The sequence below is a fragment of the Phyllopteryx taeniolatus genome, chromosome 6 (genome assembly GCF_024500385.1).
Source record: "Phyllopteryx taeniolatus isolate TA_2022b chromosome 6, UOR_Ptae_1.2, whole genome shotgun sequence".
NCBI classification, from domain to species: Eukaryota; Metazoa; Chordata; class Actinopteri; order Syngnathiformes; family Syngnathidae; genus Phyllopteryx; species Phyllopteryx taeniolatus.
In genome coordinates, this window is record NC_084507.1 from 8,130,360 (window position 1) to 8,151,117 (window position 20,758).

Sequence of the window (20,758 nt, forward strand, 5' to 3'; positions counted from 1 at the left end):
AGAGCCCCTAAAGGGACAGGGGGGTGGGGTGGGGGGGTGAAATAGATGTAAAAAAAAAAAAGTTTCTCATTCCAATGAGGAAGTTTATCATTCTAACGAGAAAGTTTCATTCTAATGTGAAACTTCCTAGTTAGAATGAGAAACAAGTTTCTTTTCCATGTCCCTTTAGGGGCTCCGTAACTTAATATTTTCAGTCGTTCAAAATTGTAAATTTGGTTTAATTTTGTGAAGACAAACTGAATGGTAACATCTGAATTTGTTTCAACGGTTTCTCCATCAGGTCAACACTTTTTGTTATGTATTTAAAAGGCAAAAATAGCAGAAGACTACATCTCCACATGACAATCAATTGGAGTAGTTGACTTGCTGAGCGTTGTAGGTAAAACCCATTGTGTGAGTCATTTTTTAATATTCTTAAACAGAAGGATACACCGCATTATTTATAAAGAGTAAGCCTTTTATTTAAATAGATACAAACGGTAAGACAAAGATTCACTTTATGCTCAAAGATATTTGAATGGAACCACTGGTTGGATCTTTTCACAGCTGAGGGTGTTGGCCATGATTCTTTCAGAATAATGTGCATAATTATTTAAAAATGTTACATTGTTCCTTTAGAATTGTTAACAGAAGTCGTTGATCTCTTGCTCCAACTCCTATTGAATGAAAATACCAAATGAGGACATAGAATTAGTAATAACCACAACAGAACTACTTAACACTGGAATCATTCATGGTTATTGGCTATTACAGTCCCGCCAAAGGTATTGGAAGGGCAATGTCAATTACTTTGTTTTTCTTGTATAAAGAAGACATTTGGGTTTCAGATCAAAAGATAAATATGAGACAAAAGTTCAGAATTCCATCTTTTATTTCATGGTATTTGTGTTAAACAACTCAGGACAGAGCAGCTTTTTTTGAAGCCACCCACTTTTCAAGTGAGCAAAAGTATTTGAACAGACATTATTAAATTAACTTAAAAGTGAATCATTTAATATCTGGTGGCAGAGCCCTTACTTGCAATAACTGCATCAAGCCTGCGACGCATTGACTTCACCAGACTGTTGCATTCTTCATTTGAAATGCATTTCCAGACCTTTAATGCAGTCTCTTTCAGTTCTTGTTTGTTTCTGGGGGTTCTTTCTCCAGTCTCCTCTTCAGGAGGTAAAATGCATACTCTATTGTGTTAATGTCCGGTGATTGACTTGGCCAGGCTAAGACCTTCCACTTTTTCCCCCTGATGAAGTCCTTTGTTATGTTGGCAGTGTGTCTTGGGTCATTGTCTTGTTGCATGATGAAGCTTCTCCCAATTAGTTTGGATGCATTTTTTTCTGTAAATTGCCAGACAAAATGGATTTGTAGACTTCAGAATTCATTCTGCTGCTACCCTCATAAATTACAGAATCAATAAAGACTAGTGAGCCCGTTCAAGAAGCAGCCATGCAAGCACAAGCCATGACATTACCTCCACCATGCTTCACATATGAGCTTGTGTGTTTTGGATCATAAGCAGATCCTTTCTTTCTCCATACTTTGGCCTTTCCATCACTTTGGTAGAGGTTAATCTTGGTCTCATCAGTCCATAAAACTTTGTTCCAAAACTTTTTGGGCTCATCTCTGTACTTCTTTCCAAAATTCAATCTGGCCTTCCGATTCTTTTTGCTGATGAGTGGTTTGTGGTCATCTATTGGTATGGCCTGTATATTTCTTCTCACACCTGCCATTTGGAGGTTGGCAGTGATGTCACTGACTTGTCTTTGGGTGTTTCTTCACAGCTCTCACCATGTTTCTGTCATCAACTGCTGTTGACATCCTTGGCCGACCTGTTCATGTCTGTTGCTCAGTACACCAGTAGTTTCTCTCTTTTTCAGGACATTCCAAATTTTTGTATTGGCTATGCCCAATGTTTGTGCAATAGCTCTGATCGATTTTCCCTCTTCTCTCAGCTTCAAAATGTTTTGGTTTTCTCCCATAGACAGCTCTTGATGTTTGCTTTACAGCAAATGCAGTTTTAAAAGGTGAAACCCAAAGCCAAAAACAAGCACTATCTAATGTTTAAGCAATCAATCTAAAGGCAACACCTGAGCAACTAGAAACCACCCGTCACATGTTCCAATACTTTTGCTCACTTGGAAAGTGAGTGGCTTCAAACAAAAGGTTATTTAACACATCTTGAAATAAAAGCTGGAAGTCTGAACTTTTGTCTCATATTCATATTTTGATCTGAAACCCAAATGTCTTCAGTATACAACAAAAACGACAAAATTGACCTTGCCGTTCCAATACTTATGGAGGGGACCGATGTCATCACTCATAAGCATTAGTAACTGTCCTCTGCATAACAGAGCTATACCAACCCTTATTAATGCAGCTTTGTGGTGGTCTCTTCTGTGTCTGTACACACTTTGGCAGAGGAGAGCATAGAGTTTCTCCAACTTGTGCACCTCACAGCCATCAGTCTTAGTCACAACTTTGTCCAATAGCTCCTTGATAAGAAAAAAAAATGATTCATGCAACGTTCTCTTAAGCCATGATGTAACGCTCAAGTACCATGAGCAGTTATCAGTATCCCACCTTTAATTTGTCCCTGTCCACTACCAATGAAGGGTTTTCCTGGTCACGGATCTGCATATCAAATTGCTGCTGCTGAGCAGTGTTCTTTGAGGGCCGGGTCATGCGCCTCATGTTTCTCTCTATGACATAAAACACAGAACGACGTGAAAAAAATGAACATAGCTTGGGAGTAAAAGAAGACAATGAGGCTTCTGTGGAAATCTAAAGTCTTTTGTAATTTGAGAATCACAGCGATGAACCCAAACCTGGGCAAGAGTCCTTGTCTCCTCTGATGGCTTCAGAGTGGTCTGTGCTGGTACTGTCTGTGACCACCTCCACTGGCTTAGGCTTCTGTCCTGCGATCTCGCTGTTGCCTTCCCGTGTCAGGTTTTGGGTGCATGTTTGACCACAACCTGTGTCCAACTGTCCCTGGTTATGCCCTTCATTGCTTGTTGTACTGTGCCCAACGTTGACTGGGTTGTCTGCTGTAAATTCTACAGCTGGCTGATGTTTGTCTACTGTTTCTATTTCGTTTGGTGCCTGGTCCTCAGCACCCCTTTTTTCGCTTTCACTCTGAGTACTGTCTTTCACAGTAGCTTTAACCACCGATTCAACGTCCTTGTCTTCATCTTCGTCAAGCTCTGTTATCATTCCCTTCTCCATCTCAGTTTCTTCATCTGCATCTTCATCGTCATTATCAGAGACTAAGTGCATACACTCTTTGGAGATTTGAGGAGACGAGGAAGACGTCTTCTTTGCATAGAAGCCAGAGGCCCAGCGACTCCTCCGACGTTTCTTCCTCTGCACTGGAGGATCAAGATAGGTATTTGTTAGGACTGATTGTTGCGACTTAAGAGTTATTCATTTTCAAAAATACACATATCCTCTACCCATGCTTTTAGGTGTAATACACGTAGAGGAAGTTGTACTAGGAGTCAGCGCAGTTGTGGCTTTGGCCAGCTCTCTTTGTGGAGTCTTGTCAGCCATATTGGCCTCAGTCATAAGTTTGGCCTGTTTAGGGAGGACATGGTAAAAGGAGGGAGCGTATTGTGCAGTGGAGCAACCTGTGGACAAACAAGATTAAGGTGAAAACAAATAAAAAAACACTGACACAGATGCTGAAGAATATCATACATCACCGACTGATGTCAATCCCCATTATTTTAAACTGGGATAACACATTTGGGTATATCTAGTTGCGTGCATAAAGCTATCACTTTTGCCTTCTGTCTGAAGTGCATGCACGCACACACGCAGTCACCTCGATTGATGCGTGAATCTTTGATTTCATCACAAATCTTCTCGAAATTTTCATCCAATTCATGTCGTACGATGGCATGCACAGTGTCCTTCAGTGCACAGGCCCTATGCCGAATCTGACGGTCTGGAAGAAAAAGAAAAAATGTACAAAAGGGATCAGAATGGTTGTTTGATCTAATCAGTACTTTATTCCAAAGAGGCAAGGCACACGTGAGTGTTGATACAGTGTACCTGAGGGGTCTTTGTCTGGGTTGTATTCAAGTGCATTCTGCCAAATGAGATCTACATCTTGAAGAAAGTCTTTAACCGTTACATATTGATGGAGGTCAATATTTGAAAGCACGGTTGACAGATCCATAGGCTTATTTATCACAGCAGCATAATCTGGAACCTAGAAAATGTGAAAGTGCACACACAAAGCAACTCAAACTCATTTTTGGACATGTTTAAACATTGACTTTGGCGCCCCCAGCGGGAATATTAAAGTAAAATAAAGTGAAACCTTTCAACATTATCGACAATGAAGCAACAAGCAAGTTTGGTATTCACAAAGACTAACACAGCAGGAATTACAGTGGAATAACCACCTCCTCTAAATCCACAGGCTTTGTAAAAGCCTTGAAGCGTTTATCTTGGGACAGGCGGTTTGTGACATCCCGCAAGAAGAGGCGGAGCTCTCTGAGGCTGTCTTCCTCTTGTTCTGCCAATTTTCGGGCCTCCTGCTCCGCCAGCTGACGTGGTGGCAGAGGAGGGGCAACAGGAAGGACTTCCAAGGAGTGGGATACTATAATGGAAAGTCAACAGTTTGTTTTCAATAAATTTGGTCGAACATATAACAATGTTCTACAAAAATCATTGAGTTTGTCTCACTGTATTTCTTTTTAGAGGCAGGGGCTTTGGCAGCCTGATTGAGCATCAGGTCCTCAAAGAAATTTCTTCTCTCTCGCCTGCAAGGGGCTTGGACATGGTAAACCTCCCCATACTCTACCTTAAACAACTCCTGAACCTGCAGAGAAAACAGGTGAATGAACTTTCTTAAAGAGGGAGCGGTGTATTTTCTCTTCATATGAGGCAATTATTTACCAGTCCAAACCCAACATGGGTTCACTGATTTTCATACCTCAAAACTGAGTTCAGAGTACTGTAGACTGCAGGTAGCCAGTAGCAGTATAGGAGCAAATGCAGGGAGGGAGCCAAGTAGACTGAGGAAAGTGGCTTTTAATGCAGGACCTACCGTCTCCCACCACTGTCCAATGTGGGGGACGTACAGGACGCTGGGAGAGGTCCGCTTGGCCTCGACAAAAATCTGCAGAGCATGTGACATTGTGGCATGAACTTGTAACAAACATTTCAATCAATGCATCACAGATGGCTGAAGATTGCTACATTACAGATATAAAACTGGTCATAAAATTGCATTGAGAATTGTGGGGGCATTCCCAAGTAGAAACAAAGACTAAAAACAAAACTAGGGCTGGTGGTAACACAATAATTAATGCAAAGGTTTTTACACACCTCTACCTACATAGAATGTTAAAAAATAAGACTAAATCAACAGCTGGCTGCATGTGGTCTTACTTTTAGTATTGGGTTTATAAAGTACCTAATGCAATGTCAAATAGCCTATGTAAAGATTCAGGTCACACTGTGAAAGATGGGGGTCCCATGGACATGGATACATATACAATTGCGAGCTATTTGTGTTTGGAGCACATTTATCCCCAGTAAAACCAAAGGAAGGCAGTAGGACCCATGAGCTACATTCTCTCTGGCAGCCATTTTTTGCCAGAACCCAATGAATTTGACAAAGCTGCAACATTGACACCTATCTTAAGGAGTAAGGGTAGGATCTCTGGTCACCCCACAATTTGATTATGATTTATCAAAACAAAATGAAAGATTTATAAATTAGAATATAACATTGGCCAACAAATGTTTCTCAGCATTGCAAAAAGCCAGCAGTGGTGTTTTAATTGTGTGTATTTAAATTATTGCCAAAAATTTGTTTGTAAATAAGTACAGAGTGATCTGATTAATAATTGAAAAAGGCTCTATTACAGTCTTATCGTAGACAAACCAGTTCACACATTACTCTTTATCAATGACTAAGGGATTGTGAATAATCTCATACTGATGTCACGTCACTGATGTGTGACGTGCTCACCTGTCTCAGAGTGCCACAGACAGAACAAACGAGAAAAGTTTTATATTATCTAGCAGGGCTCTCCACTAATTCTTGCACAAGTAGCACTGGTGCAACCAACCTTTTCAGTTGGTCGCACCAGAACATGATTTGGTCGCACACTTTTTTGAGGAGGTACATCATGACCATGGCATAACATACTGTAGTTTCGTATGAAGTAAAGATTGACAGTGACTCGAGATATGGTATTTGCTAAATCTTTTACTGTAAACAAGTTTGTCCACAGCAAGCTGTGGCAGACAAAACAGGTCAATTAAATTAAAAAATAAATAAAAACAACAACAAAGGCTTTACTTTTATTTGATAATTTGTTCGAATCAGGTGGCCAGTTCTTATGGTGAGGGCTCCCTGGGAAAACCACTTAATTTTGAGCATTACCAACAAACAATTTACCTATTTAAAATCAAAGTCCCAGACAGAACATGGATAAATCATCCATCCATCCATTTTCTGAGCCGCTTCTCCTCACTAGGGTCGCGGGCGTGCTGGAGCCTATCCCAGCTGTCATCGGGCAGGAGGCGGGGTACACCCTGAACTGGTTGCCAGCCAATCGCAGGGCACATAGGAACAAACAACCATTCACACTCACAGTCATGCCTACGGGCAATTTAGAGTCTCCAATTCATGCATGTTTTTTTTGGGATGTGGGAGGAAACCGGAGTACCCGGAGAAAACCCACGCAGGCACGGGGAGAACATGCAAACTCCACACAGGCGGGGCCGGGGATTGAACCCGGGTCCTCAGAACTGTGAGGCTGACGCTCTAACCAGTCGTCCACCGTGCCGCCTGGATAAATCATTACGAATGCAATTATTGCACTTTTATTTTAATGATAGTTTGTTTTCCTATACAATCCTCTTCAAAGGCATCTGGGCTTTTTAACTTTGCACAAATCTACATGTTTATGCTATAAACAGGTTCTAGATAGATATAGATGAATAGATATATACAATGTCGTGAAAAAGTATTGGCCCCCTTCTCAAATTCTTATATTTGGTCGCAGTCTCAAACCAGTCTAGTTGAGCTGGTTTAGATTTTGCATCACAAAATGCAGCTGACGAGATGCAGGACATTAATCAATTCAGAATTGTTTTCATCTGTATCTCGATGTGACCATCTAAGAATCTATTATTTCTCCCATTCCCAATGAATGAGTGATTATTACAGTGATAACTGTACCTGTGCACAAGCCTCCTCTGGTGCAATTGCACTGGTTCCAAACACAACTGCCATGTCCAGTGTGTACACTGTGAATTTCTCCAGAGCATGGAGAACAGCAGGAGCCAGATGGGAGGTTTGACCTGAGCCGTGTCGACCCTCCAAAAGGAGCCTGGGACGGTAAGAGGTTGGCTGACTCAATGCACTTCTACACAAAAATTAACAGAGGGAAAGATGTGGTGAGCCCTGTAAGAGTTCATTAAACCAATCACATTTAGAACGGAAACTAATTAAACCTTTCAATGTTGAGGATTCCCCTTGAGACAGTCTTCTTTTGAGGAGTCTGTCCACTAGATCGCTCCTCATCTTCACTGAACATTAGCTCATCATCAGACACGCAACACTGACCTGGAAACACACACACAGTTCTGAAGACTGATTGAGGAAAGAGATTTGACATTTTAAAACAGACCGTACCTGGTGTCCTCTTCCTTTTAAAGCCCTGCTCAGCGTGCGGGAACACTTTGCTGACAGTGTGGAGGATCTCCTGCAGGGCGGCACTCAGTAATGGGCGTATTGCAGGCATCAGAGCCTTGGCTGGTGACACTACAGCCCTAATGATCATATTCAGCAAACATTTTATTTGACTGTCTCTCTAATTACATGTAATATAATTAGTGTTTTCTGTTCATGAATATTCTATATTACAGGTGCTGGTCATATATTTAGATTATCATGACAAAGTTGATTTATTTCAGTAATTCCATTCAAAAAGTGAAACTTGTATAATGTATACATTCATTTCACACAGATTGACATATTTCCAGTGTTTATTTCTTTTAATGTTGATGATTATAACTGACAACTAATGAAAACCCCAAATTGGGTATCAGAAAATTTGAATATTGTGGAGAGGTGCAATATTGAAGACACCTGGTGCCACACTGTAATCCGCTCCTTAACTTAAAACACCCGCAAAGGCCTTTAACTGGTCTCTCAGTCTAGTTATGTAGGCTACGCAATCATGGGGAAGACTGCTGACCTGACAGTTGTCCAAAAGACGACCATTGACACCTTGCACAAGGAGGGGAAGACACAAAAGGTCATTGCTAAAGAGGCTGGCTGTTCACAGAGCTCCGTGTCCAAGCACATTAATAGAGGCGAATGGAAGGAAAAGATGTGGTAGAAAAATGTATATGAGCAATATGGATAACTGCACCCTGGAGAGGATTGTGAAACTAAACCCATTCAAAAATGTGGGGGAGATTCACAAAGAGTGGACTGCCGCTGGAGTCAGTGCTCCAAGAACCACCACGCACAGACGTATGCAAGCCATGGGCTTCAGCTGTCGCATTCCTTGTGTCAAGCCACTCTTGAACAAGAGACAACATCAGAAGTGTCTCGCCTGGGTTAAAGACAAAAAGGACTGGACTGCTACTGAGTGGGCCACAGTTAGGTTCTCTGATGAAAGTCAGTAACTTTTTCATGATATTCTAATTGTATGCCCAGCACCTGTATATACATTCCTTTCCAAAAGTATTGGAATGGCAAGATCAACTCCTTTGTTTGTGTTGGATACTGAAGACATTTTGGTTTCATATCAAAAGATGAGACAAAAGTTCAGAATTCCAGCTTTTATTTCATGGTATTTACATCTAGATATGTTAAACAACCTAGCACAGAGCACCTTTTGTGTGAAGCCACCCACTTTTCAAGTGAGCAAAAACCCTTCACTGCAGCCTCTTTCAGTTCTTGTTTGTTTATGGGGGTTTCTCCCTTCAGTCTCCTCTTCAGGAGGTAAAATGCATACTCTATTGGGTTAAGGTCCGGTGATTGACTTGGCCAGTCGAAGACCTTCCACATTTTCCCGTTGATGAAGTCCTTTGTTGTGTTGGCAGTGTGTTTTGGGTCATTGTCTTCTTGCATGATGAAGCTTCTCCCAATTACTTTGGAAGCATTTTTCTGTAAATTGCCAGACAAAATGGTTTTGTAGACTTCAGAATTAATTCTGCTGCTACCATCATGAGTTACATCATCAATAAAGACAAGTGAGTCTGTTCCAGAAGCACCTATGCAAGCCCAAGCTATGACATTACCTCCGCCATGCTTCACAGATGAGCATGTATGTTTTGGATCATAAGCAGATCCTTTTTTTCTCCATACTTTGGCCTTTCCATCACTTTGGTCGAGGTTAATCTTGGTCTCATCAGTCCATAAAACTTTGTTCCAAAACTTTTGAGGCTCATGTCTGTACTTCTTTGCAAAATCCAATCTGGCCCTCTGATTCTTTTTGCTGATGAGTGGTTTGCATCTTGTGGTATGGCCTGTATATTTCTTCTCTTGAAGTCTTCGTTGAACAGTGGATTGTGATACCTTCCCCCCTGCCCTGTGGAGGTTGGCAGTGTCTGTGGAGGTTGGCAGTGTCTGTTTCTTCACAGCTCTCTCTGCCTTTCTCCCATAGACAGCTCTCTGTTCTTCATGTTTGCGTAACAGCAAAAGCAGTTTTCACAGCTGAAACCCAAAGCCAAAAACAAGCACTATCTAATGTTTAAGAAATCAATATAAAAGGCAACACCTGAACAACTAGAAACAACCCATCAGTCACATGTTCCAATACTTTGGCTCACTTGAAAGGTGAGTGGCTTCCAATAAGAGGTGCTCTGTCCTGAGTTGTTTAACACATCTAGATGTAAATACCATGAAATAAAAGCTGGAATTCTGAACTTTTGTCACATATTCATCTTTTGATCTGAAACCCAAATGTCTTCAGTATACAACAAAACCTTGCCGTTCTCATACTTTTGGAGGGGACTGTATGTTACCAAATATATGTACAGCTGTATAACAGGAAACAATGTAAATGAAAGGTAAATGAATAGCAATGTGTGATATTACAATTCAGAAAAAAAATATTAAAACAGTTGTTAAAAAAATAATTATACATACAAATAAAGAGGCACAACAGATTTCATCAGTGGCTTTTACCTCTGTGCAGCTGGGACCATCTTGGACATGGCAGACATGAAGTCTTTAGCTGTGATTGCAATAGAATCAACATCAAGCACAAGTTTCTCTGATGAGGAGTAAATTTGTGGATAGCGGCGCCGTAGTGCACATAGTGCCGCCTCTGAACACACCGCCTTGATGTCTGCTCCACAATAACCTGCAAGGGTAAGGCAGTTCATTTTTAATTCCTTGTACAACTAAAGGTACATTTGTTTGGACAAATACAATGACAACAAAACATATCTAGCCATTTTCCATGGTTTTCTTGATAGTAACCAAAGTCACTGGGAACACAATTAAGCTTAAGCATGTCAAATATGACAAAGTATTATGGAATCATGTTCATTGTATTCTTCAGGTAATAAACCTTTAGTGGTACCGGGCATTAAAATGATTAAGAAATTTGAAAAAAAACAACAATCTAAAAATGTATTCCAAGACTATGTGTCGAAGGGACATCTGAATGTTAGTCCAGACAAGACCTACACTGACACATATGTTTTAGCGTGTTTAATAAACAAAGTGTAGAGTTACCACAACATTGTTCTTTTTTTCTGTGTGAGATATGTGGAAGATCTGACACCCCTGTTGTACAGCAATTAACTTTTTCTACAACAATGTCCTTCTTAGCAAACATACCAACACATTTATCACCCAGCTCCTCCAGGAAATTTTCAGAGAGTTGAGGTGTCCACTGTTTGGTGTGGATCTTCAAAATGTCCCTTCTCGACTGACAGAGAAAATGAGATCATAGCAATGGCATTACAGAACCAAAAATCTTAAGTCTGGCCTCTGCCCACACAGATATAGCATGGTTCAATTATATGTATTCATTCTTTGAGCTAATAATGTCTGGAGAATCAAGGTTCTAGAGGACCAAGTTGATATATCTTCAGTATGTCAGTACCTCTCTGTCAGGGAGGCCAAATAGAAACTCTCTGTCAAAGCGGCCCGGGCGTCTGAGAGCCGGATCAATGGAGTCTAGTCTGTTGGTGGCACCAATCACCACAATCTCTCCTCTGCCATCTAATCCATCCATGAGAGCCAGAAGGGTCGACACGATGGAACTATAGACACAACAATTAACAGGTGTGTCCAAACAAAGCAATACATTGAAGCATAGTGGTTCTACAAATATAATGCCATGATATTGTGGCCATACACTTGCTCTGAATCTGACTTTTTTCTACTAATGGAGATATTTTGGACAATTCTATACTTCCAAATTAGTCGTAACAGACCATCTCAATAAAAACATGCTTGAATGACTTTGAGGTGGAGAACCTTGATTTGGAATTAACTAGAACTGAGACTGACCCAGGAAAACTCTTCTGACACCAGTGATGCCTGGCCTCACAAATGCAAATCTGAATGTACAAAACATCTTGTCTTCTCAAGGAGCAATGGTCACCTGTGAATCTGGTCCTGACGACTGGACCTGACTGGAGCCAAACCATCAATTTCATCAAAGAAAATGATAGATGGACGCATTTGGTAAGCCTAGATGAAAGTGAAAATGTAGTGTTGAAGGGAAAGCATATTAAAGTGCTATATGGTAAATATAAACTAATTCAAGGTGCACCAAAATAAAGCAAGAGTGAGATTTTATCTGTGATGATGAAAGCTTGACAAAAGATGAAAGAAATTGTGTTGATGATTTTGGTTTACCTGGTCAAACAGAAGGCGTAGTTGTCTCTCAGACTCTCCAACCCACTTACTGAGGCAATCAGCACCTTTCCTCATAAAGAAAGACACCTTTCTTTCTCCCTGACTGCATTCGTTGGCCAATGCTCTGGCTACCAGGGTTTTCCCAGTGCCTGGGGGACCGTAAAATAGACAGCCCCTACAAGCCAAAAGAAAACATGATGAGCAGTGTATTATAATCAAGTTAATAGTTGGAGAATGCCGTCAATACAGGGTATCTGTTTAAAATCTACATGAGGGGACCAATCAGATATCCTCAATAATCTCATAACAAACACCCTTATTACATATATTTTTTAAGACGTTAGATTGTGGTCAGATTACTACATAACTACCTTGAATGACCGCTTAACACTTTATAGTTGCCAAGCATTGCTTATGTACATATACTGTATGTCGTCATGTTCCATTTCAACATTGTTTACCTGGGTGGCTGTATGTGGAACCTCTCAAATACTTCTGGGTAAAGCAGAGGGAAGACCACCATCTCCTTCAGGGAGGAGATGTGTTTGCTCAAGCCACCGATACTGTCAAAGCGTACCTGTCATAGTTTTTTTGTCAGTCTCAGAAAGCAGAATAAACAAACATTTTCCTGTAAATACCATTTATATAGTTACAGCATATGTCACTAAGTGTATTAAAAGTCCAAAATTGTTTTCAAGATGAACTCAACGCACTCTTTGCACATAACGGTGTAACGTCTTATCCACTGCAATTATTATGGTTTATCCTCTTACTGTTTGGCAAACTGACAGCCGTGCAATCATAGTCGAGTTATCAGCCGAGTATGATCCTTATAAAAGTTCTTGTTTTATTATTATTATTCCAAAAGCAACACAAACAATACCATGGACATCGTTGTGTTTCAATATACACATTGTCATCCAACAAACAGTATTTTAAGACACCACGGATTTCCCAGCAGTTTAACTTTCTCATTATTATGTGTATTGCTCTGTCCCAGAACCAGCTTTCCTGGACACCGCATTGCATGAAAACATTCAATTAAAAAGAGAAATAAACTTGTTAAAGAAAGAGATCCTGGAACAAAAAATTAACTATACATTTGGATTACAAAGATTTGCCGTATCCGATGATGACATCCGCTTCTATTCAAGTAAAATGGAGGAAAAGCTACCCATAATGTTCAGCAGCCCTACATTTATACTAGCTTTTTTCTGTGCTGGAAATGTCCATACCAACATTAATACAATACCACACTCATATTGCATCACTAATCGGGATTGTTTATTAGTGTATTGCTAACTTATATGTAAAGTAACCAAAACATTAGGAAGAATACTGACTTCTACTTTCATATCAGTGGGTGTAAGAAAATACATTCATCTTAAAACCCTTCTCTAAATTGCTGCTTGGTGCTTCGGAGAACTTACAAGGGCAATGTACGTCTGTGATGGGTAGTTTGGGTAAGTCCTTAAATAGGGAGATTACATGCAAAAAGGCCATTGTGGAGATATAGCGTTAAAACAGTTTTTCACCTTTCAGTTTTCCTGATTTGGACAATTTTATACTTCAAGTGATGCAACCAAGTGATGCACTTGGTTGTCCGGCATGATCGACCCTACCCCACCATATAACAACTTGAGCGCCTTCATTCGCATCAGTGCTTATCCGGCGCAAAACTAAGTGAGGAGGTGACACCACGGACAAGCCCGCTGCCCATCTGTAGGCCAAGAGAAGGCCCAGTTAGCTCACGATCTAGCGCCTCTCATCGTTGCCTAGAAATCTCTGCGACAACCCAATGGGATATATACCAGCCACCGGAGGCTTAAAGTGGATATATTTCCGCAGGTCGAACACATTGGGATGTGGACGCAAAAGAAAGATGACAGTTGAGCAGGGTGCGGTTTCACCACATTCAGGAAACAAGCCCAGAACATTTGAGAGCTTAGAGAAGGGCTTGACTTTTCACAATTTTCAAAGTCTCATCTTATATACTTGGATATATTGTAATCATTCCAATTTGGCACAGTTATTAAGACTCTTCTCTGTGACATGTCAAATTTGGAAGACATTTATTTTAAATTTACAGGGACATACCTAAATATTTACATTGCCACCCTCTTTGCTCACCGTTTTGTCAATGTTCATGGGGTCAACATCAGCGAGACTTGCCCCAGTTTTCATGCGATCTTTGTGAATTCCCAGCAAGTCATCTTTCACAATGTTCATAGGCAGACACCTGCGGAGAAACAAAGGAAAGAAAACCTAACAGATTCTAATTATAGTCGCAATATGCTTTATTAAACCATACAACAGGAAGTGCAAACATGTCAAGCTTAATAAGTCTTGTGGAGGTGAAACGTGTCCATTGCGCATCTGAATTTGTGCTGTGCCTCAGCTCTCACCTGGTGACTGACCTGCTCCTGCTCTTACTCTTGCTCTTACGCCTCCTCCTTTGAAACGTCTCATCTTCTGAAGAAGTGGATGTGGAGTCGCTACTGTGGAGGGCATGTCTCCTCCTGCGAGTACAAATGACGCAAAAAAAAAAATCTATCAAATCCAACCTATGGAGACGATCAACCATTATGATGGACCAATAAAAAAACATGAGATGCCATTGAGAAGTCATGCTATTTTACATTAAACAAAAAATGTTTACTGATTATCATAAAGTATCTATTCATTAATGACATTTTAAACAAATACTGGCACATTTTACTGTGACTTTGTTATTAGTGCTACCTGACAGCAGACAAGCAGGGGCAATCTTACCTCTCAGTACTATTCCTGATGGTGGAAGAGAATTGGAGAGGGAAAAGAATTGAGGAATGATTTAACATGCATTGCTGATACTAACAGAGAGAGAAACATTATAAAATGGGTTGAGACAAATATTCATGTTATATGAGGACAGTAGCAGTGAAACATGTATGGTCTGTCACAAAAGGTTTGAGCAGAATGAAAATTTGACATGTCTAATGGTCTTAGTTCTGTGAGCTCATTATTTTAGCTGTCCTACTAACCGGCTGGTCCTCCTCCTGTTGTAAGGACTCCGAGGGGCTGTGGAGCTGAAGGGAAATCTGTGTCTGGTGGGGGATGAATGGTCCTTAAAGTACATGGTGCGCTTTCGTGGCACTCTGGTCTCTCTAGCTTCTCTGGGCTCTGAAATGACAAAATGAAGAACATTTTGAACCTTCACCATGCTGTTAAATTAAATAAAATGGTCATGTGAAAAATAAGACGTTACCATCTTGCGGTGCCTGGTAGAGAACTACATTTTTTCGCTGTCTAAAGTCATAACGCCTCTGGTTGTCTTCTTCATCCACCGCATCCTCATCATCGTCAATGTCATCCTCAATGTCCTCCTCCTCATCATCATCATCATCATCGTCATCCTCATCATCATCCTCTTCATCATGATCACCTTCATCCCCGATGTGAATCAAAACAAACAAGGTATTTGAGATGGGTATTTGATAACATTTCCTTTAAAAGAAATCAATAGATTCACATCTCAAAGTCCTGGGGTCCTGTTTCAATAACCTACTTGTATTGAGCAGAATAATACTGGACAGAGATGCACCATAACTATCCGCAGCTAATTTACATGTGCTCAATCAACAGTGCCTCTGCTGTTTGCAGCCAACCAGTGCACTTCATTTTGCCTCAACTGCCTTACAATACGATTTAATAACCAGGGTTCAAATCCAGCCTCGCCTGTGTAGAGTTTGCATGTTCTCCTCGTGCCTCCGTGGGTTTTCTCCGGGCACTCCGGTGTCCTCCCACATCCCAAAAACATGCAGGGTAGGTTAATTGAAGACTCTAAATTGCCCGTAGGTATGAATGTGAGTGTGAATGGTTGTTTGTTTATGTGTGCCCTGCAATTGGCTGGCAACCAGTTCAGGGTGTACCCCGCCTCCTGCCCGAAGACAGCTGGGATAGGCTCCAGTACTCCCGCGAGTGAGGATAAGCGGCTTGGAAAATGGATGGATGTATGAACTGTAGTTTAAACAACAACCACACATTTCCATAAATAAAAATAATTATGTAAACTGTAAATGAAATTCAAATTTCAAATAACAGAAATAGAATTATTAGGATTTCCCTCTGGTGCATACAGCATAAAAAAAAAATTATATATGAAAGACCGCTGTAATTGTTTTGTGTTTCTTTTTTTCCCCGAAACTATACAACAGACACTGCGTGGCTACCCGATTTTAGGACACTAGCCACTAACCACATGCCGTAAAAAATGAGGTTTTGGCTTAAAGTTTAAAAAGAAAAGATGTAATTATTTCCACAGCCATTTTGAAGGTGTTTCAATTCCGCTAATGTTGAGTGTACGCCACAAGACTTATCTACCCAAGTATAGATAGATACACAAATATCAGTGTAAATTGCTACTTAATTTTAAGTTGAGAAAACGTTTTACAGTGTGGGGAGTGAGACCCATGACGCGGTGATGGTGTGTACAATTTCCACAGTCATTTTTAACGCTTGCGACAAGTAAGGCCTGAGTTGTGTGCTCCCAGCGCTTCTCAGCCTTACAAACGTACAAAAAACATGTAGCTATACAGGTAGTGTTTTACGTGAGAAGCAGATAGCATGAGTTCGGACTTCTAAGATTCGTCTCCCTTGCCGAGTTGGAGATCCAACTTCAGGAAGAGGGGTGATTAAAATGTGGAGGGTATGGATCGATGTGATGATAAATCCGAGTGGTTATCAGTGCTATCTATGCCCTTGTCAGCGGCACGTCATCGCCCGATGATGGCAGGGACACTCCGCAAGCACAGACTTTCTCCAGCTCGTGACTGCTCCGCCATTCGAGGCATGCTCTTGTTGTGGCGAGGGGGCCGGGCGCGCGCACACGCCGTTCATAATGACGAGATCTTTATCTTCAGAAAGGAGAGCATGCGGGTGGAGGAGATTGACTAAAGCAGTGAAAAAGATGGTGACTTTCAACCACCATGTCTTTATATAGCAAGAGTGTGTGAAGGGACCATTAAAACATGCACTTGGGAAAGTGCAACCACATGAAATCTTTACTCGCACACTGAAAAAAGGGTCACATTCTGGTCGCAGTCTCGAGCCCAATCAATTCTTTGCAATCAGCATAATTCTAACCAAACAATTGACTTTTTAAATGCAAACTTTATTTAACATACGCTCAATATTTTTATTCGTCCTTGCAAGTCAACAGTATGGTTGGACACAAAAGCTTGTTTTTTTACATCCAGTTGGTTATACCGCACAGTATGATACTGAATTGTAATGTATTTATGCATGCTAAATATAATGAGTGCTTTACATTATATAATATTCTGGACTTTGGTTTGAGTAAATTATCCTGAACTGGAACCTCTGAGGGGTGGCACGGTGGCCAACTGATTAGCACATCTGCCCTTGTGTGGAGTTTGCTTGTTCTCCCCGTGCCTCCGTGAGTTTTCTCCGGGTACTCCGGTTTCCTCCCACATCCCAAAAACATGCATGGTATGTTAATTGGAGACAAAATTGTCCGGAGGTGTGAACGTTGAGTCTGAGTGTTTGTTTATATGTGCCCTGCGATTGGCTGGCAACCAGTTCAAGGTGTACCCCGCCTCTTGCCCAGTCAGCTGGGGTAGGCTCCAGCAGGCCAGCAACCCTAGTGAGGATAAGCGGTACAAAAAAATGGATGGATAGAACCTCTGACTTTAAATTGAGCAGCCCTGATTTAAGGTGCCATCGTCCAAATCTAATTTCTATACATGAAATGTTCACAGCTAAATTTTTATGCTAGGTAGATTATAATTTTTTTAATTGTAGATGGGGTTTTATTTACATAACAGCTACACTTGGTGATCTTGGGCTTAGCAGGTGTTACAACCAGGTAATTATGAACTTGGACCCCAATTCTTATCAAAAGATGAAAACGCACAATACATTAGGCCCTCACCTTGGTTTTCCTTGGCATTCTTTTTGTCCACATTGGTCTTCAGAGATTGCCTCACTCTGCCTCTAGTATATACACCTAGCTGCCCATGTAAAACAATTTTGCATCAATTCAACAAAATGATTACTCAGCCGGCCCACTCCTCCAAACCCATTCAATAAATATAAACACTGGTGTTTCAACAGTACTATGATAAAATGCTTTTCATTAGGTGTCATTACCTGTTCTTCATTGTTTAATCTGCGTCGCAGCTTTTTCATGTCGTCCATCTTTTGCAAAACAGCCTCAGCCGTACTAAGGGGATCACAGAAAGAATTTGGTGAGCCACTGTTTAATAAACAGACCCCCTTTCCAAACTCACCAGAGTGCAGTAAATTGTGAATTTAACATAGTTGACATGGTGATGTATAAGTTGTTATTTTTTTTCCATTGTATTCTATTCTGTTCATCAGTTTTTATCATCATCATTGTGATAAAATTGTCACCAAACTTACTTGGTGATGAGGCGGTCATAGAGGACGGACTGATTCCGGGAATTAAATTTGTGTTGGGTGATTCTGGAACTACGTCGTAAAGAGTGTTCCTCCTCGTCTTCGGGGCTCCTTAAGTTAACGCGGCTTCTTTTGGGAGTGGATGTCCCTTCTACCTCATCTGGAACATCTTCAACATTAACAGAAACCAGGTTGGTGGCCTGGGAAAACATACTCTCCTAAAAACACATGGCTGATAAACATGTATGTGAGATTGGTGAATTACAGCTCCATCTCAAGACTTCTTGCCTAAACGTACCCCCTTGCAGTTTGTCGCAGGATGATTTGCCTTCCTTCTGTAGCCTGGAGGACTTCCTGAATGCACAAAATGGATACATACAAAACCCACAATAATGTGTCAATGTTAGCATGCTGTCCTTGGATTATTTTACGTGGATGGCAAATTTTAGCTGTGACAATTCATTTGAGAACCACCCGAAAAAGTCCAGCCCCCATTTACTTCAACAATGGTAATTATATGAACCACAGAGAGGAGCGTGGACAGTCAGTGTCTGTGGTTAAAATTCACACAGCTGGTAGCTTTCTACCCGTTACGCCTCTAATGCTATGTCAGTAGTAGGCAAATTCTTGGGTCAACTTCAACCCCCATCTGAAAGCTGGGGAAATGTAAGCCTAAATGGCCAGTGGGAAAGAGGCTTAAGTCAATCACCTTGTGGCGTAGCCTCCAGCCTTTGGTTCCATGTCAGAAAAGGAGACCTCTAGTTTGACTCGCTGTCCTCTGGTCTTTGTAAAGTAATGGAGACAGCTTCCCGACTGCTGCTTACCATCTCCCTAGCAGTCACATAATTATTTAATTAGTTCATACTTGTCAAGTTGACAACATACCAAGATCTACAACTACATTATTGCCTGATAGCCTTAAGGATATGCATTTCTAAAATTCCACATTAAAATTGTCCAAATAGCAGACAGAACAAACCAAATATAGAGATCAAATAAAGTTGCAGGGTTGAAGCCACTCCACTGCTCACTGGAACGAATAGTAATAAGGGGATTTATTACAGATACGAGAGCTTCTTTAATTAGAAAAACTGTTAAAAAAAATAAATAAATAAAAATTAACAACTGACACCGTCACAGATATTAGTGTATAAGTTATAGGCCAGAACAGCAAGACACATAGACTACATAAAAAGTCGTGCTTGAGATACTGTTTAATTCTGCTTTTATCAGCAAGCTTTGGATGAACTTTACTGGAGATTTCTGTACAGGAGGGGCGTGTCCTTTCCATTTTGAACATCGAGGAAACGACTTCTTGTGACCGCATTGACTGGTGGAAAATGTCACAATTTAACCCAATCGACTGTTATCATTATTATGCTGAATAAAAAAACAATCCTTGTTCTCACAAGAAATTAATTCAAAATGACTGACACGGATGACTGTATGATGAAGCATTCCTTATGCTTACATAGAAACATCCCTGAAACGATACGCTAACGACCGATCTTAAGTTGAAAACTTAATTTATTTTATTTAATTATGTTGAGGGGAGTTGGGGCGAAGAGGAGGACTGCCACAATGTTTAACTAAAATAACGTTGACTCATATGACTAAAATCCCTTTTTATGTTTAAATTATATCTCGAGAGATGCGACTTGTGAGTAAACGGGGTACTATGAGTGACCACTACTGTCACTTTGACAGCGTAGCTGTTGTTACGTAGCTTAGCTGGCTAACAAGGGCATCCCAGCAAGTGCAGTTAGCACATCATACAGTATATCCAACACGTTAAGAGAGGTCGTATTTCTACTTAACAAGCTTTAGCTCACATTCACTCGGTTGTGTTCGGGGCTGGCCAGGCTATCATCCAGAGTGCGGGAGGTTCGTGTGGACCGGGGTGATTTTCTCTGCAAAGCGGGAACAAGAGACAGAAATTCCGAGCTTGTGTCCAACTCCATCGACCTCCTGTCCGGAGTTGTTGCCACCGGTTGGAGAACTACACCACCGCCGCTACTGCGTAGTACTACCATGTCGACTCCAGCTAGTTATAAACGCACTAATGACGGGCGCTCGGTCACTACAGCACTGAAATCCATCGAAAGTTGAACGTCAGCAACATAGAAAAGATACACGCAAAATCGCGCCTCGGCGTAGTCCGCCTCTCAACCCTTGATTTCTGGCGCCACAAACGTCATCACAGGGCAGAAGCGCAGCCGCGAGGAAAAATAGAGCCGAGGTCCGAATTGTTCATAGAGCCGCTAACTGCAAACATGACAGTATTTCGTTATGTGAGCCATACTTACACTTTTTATGACCTCAAGCTTTGAAATAACAATAGGTCAAAAATTATCCGCTAACTACAACTCGGCGGAAGAATACATTTTATAGATAGGCGGTCGTACCACTACCGGCGGTCGGCAAATCTGCTGCTGAAAGACTGTTGCCGCTTGTTGCATTCAATGTTCGGCCGTTCAAACGCTTTACGAT

At 41.0% G+C, this 20,758-nt stretch overlaps 1 protein-coding gene, 1 long non-coding RNA gene and 1 other non-coding gene across 4 annotated transcripts; 1 reads left to right on the top strand and 2 right to left on the bottom strand.

The window, feature by feature from the left end:
* Positions 1 to 329: 329 nt before the first annotated feature.
* LOC133479523 (ATPase family AAA domain-containing protein 2-like) lies at positions 330 to 20,476 on the bottom strand. 2 transcript variants are annotated; one of them, XM_061776640.1, is made up of 30 exons: positions 20,101 to 20,476; positions 18,978 to 19,099; positions 18,567 to 18,622; positions 18,272 to 18,437; positions 17,999 to 18,071; positions 17,781 to 17,859; positions 15,096 to 15,272; positions 14,872 to 15,010; positions 14,621 to 14,635; positions 14,254 to 14,367; positions 13,979 to 14,087; positions 12,310 to 12,425; positions 11,849 to 12,023; positions 11,592 to 11,680; positions 11,088 to 11,247; positions 10,820 to 10,910; positions 10,160 to 10,337; positions 7,652 to 7,788; positions 7,471 to 7,582; positions 7,196 to 7,382; positions 4,934 to 5,119; positions 4,684 to 4,819; positions 4,401 to 4,597; positions 4,045 to 4,204; positions 3,815 to 3,937; positions 3,444 to 3,617; positions 2,820 to 3,359; positions 2,575 to 2,693; positions 2,358 to 2,486; positions 330 to 656 (listed from the first exon to the last, which is right to left on the bottom strand). In XM_061776640.1, the coding sequence occupies exons 1-30, from the start codon at positions 20,299 to 20,301 to the stop codon at positions 624 to 626; spliced, it is 4,293 nt and encodes a 1,430-aa protein (XP_061632624.1). In that variant the 5' UTR covers positions 20,302 to 20,476; the 3' UTR covers positions 330 to 623. The 2 variants fall into 2 exon arrangements, with proteins under 2 accessions (XP_061632624.1, XP_061632625.1); XM_061776641.1 differs by lacking the exon at positions 14,621 to 14,635.
* Positions 4,697 to 11,842, top strand: LOC133479527 (uncharacterized). The gene is made up of 4 exons (XR_009788984.1): positions 4,697 to 4,834; positions 7,280 to 7,354; positions 10,170 to 10,345; positions 11,579 to 11,842. It is a non-coding gene; the product is annotated as an uncharacterized LOC133479527 (long non-coding RNA).
* Positions 5,512 to 5,628, bottom strand: LOC133480224 (small nucleolar RNA SNORA5). The gene has a single exon (XR_009789226.1). It is a non-coding gene; the product is annotated as a small nucleolar RNA SNORA5 (small nucleolar RNA).
* Positions 20,477 to 20,758: the final 282 nt, after the last annotated feature.